The 6497-nt window shown below is 43.4% G+C and overlaps 1 protein-coding gene across 1 annotated transcript; it reads left to right on the forward strand.

Annotated features, from left to right (window-relative positions):
* The first annotated feature begins 1634 nt into the window (after positions 1-1634).
* Positions 1635-5011, forward strand: klhl10a (kelch-like family member 10a). The gene is made up of 7 exons (XM_027018344.2): positions 1635-2069; positions 2382-2801; positions 2965-3162; positions 3616-3765; positions 4233-4349; positions 4623-4714; positions 4794-5011. Exons 1-7 carry the CDS (start codon positions 1650-1652, stop codon positions 4918-4920), a joined length of 1524 nt encoding a protein of 507 aa, XP_026874145.2. The 5' UTR covers positions 1635-1649; the 3' UTR covers positions 4921-5011.
* The last annotated feature ends 1486 nt before the right edge of the window (positions 5012-6497 follow it).

Below are 6497 nucleotides of genomic sequence, written 5' to 3' on the forward strand. Positions count from 1 at the left end.
CACCAAACAGCCCTACAGCAAAACTCCACCACTGAACTTCACAGTGGGGATGAGAGGGTTTTTTTACATGGCCATCCCTCTTTTTATGTGAAAACCACCTTTTGTGTTTGGTACTAAAACTCATTTTGTTCACCGTCAAACTCCAGTTGTTTTAAACTTCTAACAGTGGAAACAGGGATTTTCTTGTTTGTTTTTATAGCATTGCTTTATTTACATAAGTCAGCATGTATGCCTCATTTCATTAGTGTATTCTCTGATTTTCCCATGTTAATAGAAGACTAAGGCTCTGTTTGAAATAGCCTACTACATACTGTGTACTGTATGCTGCACACAGTATATATTGTATACTGTATACTGGTCCCCATAGTAGTAGTATGCAGTATAGCATCCAGAGGTCATCTGAACATATGAAGGTTCTGCGCACTTGGGAATGATTTTCCACCACAGTTGCAGGCAGGATGCAGTACACCACGAAGACAGCTTTGGTTGTATAGTGGAACATTTGGTGGCTGTTTTTGTAAAAGGTTAAAAGATTAGATTGCTCACCTATTTTGAGGGAGTTATCTAGGTTGTCAGTCATTCTTAACACACTATCACAAAGCCTACTTAGTCTTGGTGAGTAGCTTCCTTTTGAGTAAAGTATATAGAATAGTTCAGTACTTATCCCCACCAATGTGGATGTATAAAGTATATAGAATAGTACAGTACTTAACCCCAAACAGAGTGGATGTCTAAAGTATAGTTCAAAGTTCAAAGTTTATTTGTCACATACATAGTCATACACAGCATAACTGGCAGTGAAATGCCTTTGGTGACTGCTCTGCTGTAGCCGAGGAGAAATACATAAAATATACAGATCAGGGAAATGGATGCGGATTAATGAATAAATACATCCAGATAAATAATGAATGCAAAGGGAGTGTATGGATATGCATATATACAATCAAAATACAATTTTATAGTTTTACAGTTTCTACAGTTTGTTATGATGTTATTGTAGACATCATACCCAGAGTACACAGAGTCCCCACAGATCATCAGTTGCCCTGATTCAGGGACCGAATGGCCTGCGGGAAGAAGCTCTTCTTCAGTCTCTCTGTGTCGGTCTTTAGGGAGTGAAAGCGCTTCCCTGACCTCAGTAGAGAGAAGAGCCTATTGTTGGGATGGGTGGGGTCCTTCACAATCCTCCTGGCCTTGGTCTGGCACTGCTTGTAATATATGGTCTGCAGGTCAGGAAGTTCCATATGAGTGATGTGCTCTGCTGAGCGCACCACCCTCTGGAGTGCTTGTCTGTCCTGCTTGGTGCTGTTCCCCAACCAGACTGTGAGGTTCCCCGTGCGGATGCTGAATCACTTTTTAAGCTTTTTATGTGTTTATTTTATTTATAGTTTATTTTTCAGTGTCACATTTTCTTTGTGAACACAATGAGCCCAAGTGAAGCTATATTCCTCTGGTGCTCACTTCATGATCCAGAACATAAGAAACACAAATACAAAGATTCAAATATTTTTCAAAAATCCCAAAGGCATCAAATTAGAAACTTGAACACTTCAGAGTGACCTGTATCCTTCCTCCACAGGACATTGTTCACCCATGGCTGGAGTCCTCGGGAGAAGTACATCTACAACATCCCTGGCGTTTCCCGGGACATGATGCGGCTGCTTGTCGATTACACCTACATACACTCAGTGCCTGTAAATGGAGACAACGTGCAGGAGCTGCTAGCAGCTGCAGACCAGTTCTTCTTCCTGGATGTGGTGCATGCCTGCTGCCAGTTCCTGGAAGCTCAGCTGAATCCGGAGAACTCTGTAGGCATCTGGAAGCTGGCTGACTTCTACTCATGTTTGGACCTGCAACAGAAAGCCTACTTGTACATCCTTCACCATTTTGAACAAATAGCGCATGTGTCAGAAGAGTTTCTGGAGCTCTCACTGACCCAGCTGGTTGAGATCATTGAAAAGGATGACCTTAATGTCAAGCATGAGGGTGTAGTGTTCGAGGCCATCCTACGCTGGATCATGCATGCACCTCAGGAAAGGATGGAACACATCACCATCTTGCTGCCAAAGGTCAGAAAAAGGCATTGCTGGTATAGTGATCTCCTTGTCATAGTCTTACTTTGATGAACCTCAGAACCTCAGAAAAAACAGGTAACATCACCTAACAGTAATCACTTAATATCACCATATATCACTCAATAACACCTGACATTCATCTAACATCATATAATATTTACTTGAGATCACCTAACATTCACATAACATTTCATCTCCACCTCCAGTAAGCACACTCAAGGATCTTAAAGTGCCTAATCAGTTTTCCAAACCCCTCTGTGCTGTGGGAGTATTCTAGGCAATTATTTTTTTTTTTTTTTAACCCAGGTCAGGATGGCATTGATAACACCTGACTACATCATGAACAACGTAAAGGACAATGCTGTAGTGAAAGACACTGAGGACTGTAAGCCCATCATCATCAATGCGTTGAGGATCATGAACGACCTGAACACGAATGGACCATCTAACTCTAACTTCAGAAACCCTCTCGCCTGCCCCCGTCTGCCCTACACAATCCTATTGGCCATAGGTGGCTGGAGTGCTGATAGTCCCACCAATGGCATTGAGGCATATGATGCAAGAGCAGATTGCTGGGTGAACGTGACACAGGAGGAAGAGAGTCCACGAGCCTATCACGCTGCAGCATATCTAAGTGGATTTGTATACTGTGTGGGAGGATTTGACAGCATTGACTACTACAACAGCGTACGAAAATTTAACCCTGTGGCCAGGACCTGGCATGAGGTCAGTAACAGTGTGTGAAAACTGTGTGTGTTTTGGGTTTGCTATAAATGCATCGTTTATGGTGTGTGTGTGTTTCAGTTTGCTGTGTATGCATTGTTGATGGTGTGTGTGTGTGTGTTTCAGTTTGCTGTGTCTGCATGGTTGATGGCGGTTTGTGTTCTAGGTTGCACCCATGCATTCTCGGCGGTGCTACGTTAGCGTAGCTGTGCTAAATGGCTGTATCTATGCTATGGGCGGCTTTGACGGCCATGTCCGGCCCAACACAGTAGAACGCTATGAACCGGCAACCAACCAGTGGACGAGGATCGCACCCATGCACGAGCAGCGCAGCGATGCTAGTGCAACCACACTGCATGGCAAGGTGTGTACAAACTAGGCAAAGTGTGTACAAAAGGCAAACTTGTACCAGAAAGCTGGAAGGCAGATGATAATATAGTTTCCATGCTTACATTCTATGGATTATTTTATCTTTTTAACTAAATGTTTTATTTACAACTGAGATTATGTAGCATAACAACATTGTATAAAAATGTCAATGAAGATTTAGGCATATATTTTAATGAAAAGACTTAGGGTGAAATGGCTTCCAATACTTGCTAGATAGATTAGCCTCATGACGTCAGTGCAAATTGCAGATGGTGGACACCCCTCATGTATGGGTTGGTAAGTGCATATATCTGATTTTGCGTATATCTGATTTTTCACTGAAACATTCCTATAAAGTCCATATTTTATTATAGTGATGGTTCATAGGGTCTGTCAGACTTGTACATGTGTATTGGGTGTGCATGCACTCTGTGTGTGTGACTGGCAGGTGTATATCTGTGGGGGGTTTAATGGAAATGAGTGTTTGTTCACGGCGGAGGTCTACAACTCTGAGACAAACCAATGGAGTCTCATCACTCCCATGAGGAGCAGACGTAGTGGAGTGGGAGTCATCGCATATGGAGAGGAGATCTATGCTGTATGGACCACGCACACACACACACACACACACACAGACACACAGACACACACACACACACGCACGCACACACACACACATGCACACACACACACACACACACACATACACACACATACAGAGACACAGAGACACACACATATATACACACACTCACGCCTAGTGCATGATGTGTGTATAACACAGTAACACGGACCTCAACGGGACACGCATATACACATATACACACACACACTCATGCCTAGTGTATGTGTGTATAATACACAGTAACATGGACCTCAACCACACACACTACAGTTTTTACTGATGGAGTATTTGTCAAAATGTCTGCTGTTGCCAAGACAAGAATTTTCCAACCATAAGAGGATCTGCAGCTCCAAGATATAAAAAAAACCTGTAATTAATGTAACTTCACCCCCAAAGTAACACAACCATATTAATCTCTCTCCTCTTTTCTGCTTTTGTAGGTGGGTGGCTTTGATGGTGCCAATCGCTTGCAAAGTGTAGAGGCTTATAACCCCCAGAGCAACACCTGGAGAGTCATCCCCAGAATGTTAAACCCACGCAGCAACTTTGGCATTGAGGTGGCAACATGCTCTCTCACTATCACACATATACAGACACACACACACTCACACACACGCGCACACACACACACACAAAAGAGATGATGATTGGGGCAATATTTTGTCACATAAAAGGTGTCCCCTTTATCTCTAGGTATGTAAGATACTGGCATTATACTAAAGTATTCAAGCTACAAGTATTTAAGAGTTATTGAAGTTAAAGGTATTTAAGATACAGTTTTCTAGGCTACAGGTGTTTAGGCTGCGTTCTGTCTGCCCCACTCTGTACAGGTGGTTGACGACCTCCTCTTTGTGGTCGGTGGATTCAATGGCTTCACCACTACCTGTAACGTGGAGTACTATGACAGGAAAACAGAACACTGGTGAGTTTGGGTTCTCCACATGTCTGAAAGTGAAGCAAGCAGCGTTATGAACCCATGTGCTGTCGTCTCCCTGCCACAGGCACGATGCCCATGACATGGGCATCTTGCGGAGCGCGCTGAGCTGCTGCTTGGTGCCTGCACTGCCCAACGTGTTGCAGTATGCTGCCCCACGGGACCTGCCAGAGGACGTCCCCCAGAGCTCATGAGACTGAAACAGCATCCTGTCTGTGTGATGCCACAAACTACAGCCCTGCAGGACCTCATTAACAGTCCCCTAATAAACATAGACTTAGCAGACAGCAGAGAATATAATACCACTTTATTCCTCAAAAGGAGGCACTGAAAAGTTTAGAGATCCACAAGAGATGTGGTTCTGGTTTCTGATATCAGTGGATTGATATCAGTGGAAAAGAAGAGTCATGATGTATGTCTACCCTGGGGGGTGATTGTTTTCCCGAGGTGGGGTGAGTGTTTACCCTGGGAGTGAGTGTTTTCCCTGGGGGGTGAGTTATTACCCTGGGAGTGTTTTCCCTCGGGGTGAGTGTTTTCACTGAGAGGGAGTGTTTTCCCTGGGGGTGAGTTATTACCCTGGGAGTGAGTGTTTTCCCTGGGGGGTGAGTGTTTTCCCTGGGGGTGAGTTATTACCCTGGGAGTGAGTGTTTTCCCTGGGGGGGGGGAGTGTTTACACTAGGGTGAGTGTTTTCAGTGCTCCAACACCTCCAGCCCTGTAGTGGGACTCAGCAGAATAATAACCTTAATTAACTGAGCATTTTTTAGAAATACAAAAATGAAGAAAAATAAGGGGAGAACCCATTAAAATCATCACCCTGAGACACCCTGAGACTCAAGTGTTTACACGCAGACTAGGAATAGTAGGGAACAATGAAGGAAACCAAACTATGAACCATGGAAAACAAACGAGAACAGGAAAACATGGAAGTCAGGCAGATAACTAGGGAAACAGGGAACACTCAAAGACGGGAGCATGACAATCAGTGTAACTGTTCTGTCCACCTGCACCACAAACACACAGCAGGGTGTGGGCTTTAGTCCACCTCCTCACGAACATACAGCAGGGTGTGGGCTTTAGTCCACCTCATCACAAACACACAGCAGGGTGTAGTACTTAGTATTTACATTTATGGCATATGGCCATAAAATGGCAAATGGCAGATCTAGAAAGTGTTGTATCAAAATCTGAGAACAGGGTAAAAGAACAGGGTAAAAGAACAGGGTAAAAGAACCTACATCTTTAAAAGTGACTAGGCATCATGATATGGGCATTTACGTCCTGTTAAACAGACACACTCACTCATAGAATGCTGTTCTTACATACAGTATGTTACCAGTGTTAATATATAATGGTTCACTGCCCTCTCCTGGAGTTGTCTGCATAGCTTATTGTTATTGATGCCATATTCATTGTGTACTTTACCTGTAAAGTGTTGGTTCCAGAGTCCTTAATGGACTCCAGAATCTGATCTAGATATTCAGGGTCCTTCATTTGTAATGTAACCTTAGACAGTTCTGAGATCTGTTGGAAGCAGAAGTGACATCAGAACATTTTATTCAACTTGCTAATTCAATTTGCTAACGCAAATATTTTTCTAACCTCTTCAAAGTAGAAACTTTGAAAAGATATGAGATCATCAGCTGCATTCTTGACAGCCATCTTGGGTTTCAAGCCTCAGCACTCAAGAACACAATAGGTTATTGGATTTTGTTACAATCATACCAGCTTATGCAGATTCAGGCCACTGGAAGATTTAAAGTAGGTTCAAAA

The sequence above is a fragment of the Electrophorus electricus genome, chromosome 26 (genome assembly GCF_013358815.1).
Source record: "Electrophorus electricus isolate fEleEle1 chromosome 26, fEleEle1.pri, whole genome shotgun sequence".
In the NCBI taxonomy this organism is placed as follows: Eukaryota; Metazoa; Chordata; class Actinopteri; order Gymnotiformes; family Gymnotidae; genus Electrophorus; species Electrophorus electricus.

Coding starts and splice junctions, on each gene's coding strand:
- klhl10a (XM_027018344.2), top strand. CDS start 1,650: ATGATGCGGCTGCTTGTCGATTACACCTACATACACTCAGTGCCTGTA. Junction 2,070..2,381: donor TCACCATCTTGCTGCCAAAG/GTCAGAAAAAGG, acceptor TTTTTAACCCAG/GTCAGGATGGCATTGATAAC. Junction 3,163..3,615: donor CAACCACACTGCATGGCAAG/GTGTGTACAAAC, acceptor TGTGACTGGCAG/GTGTATATCTGTGGGGGGTT.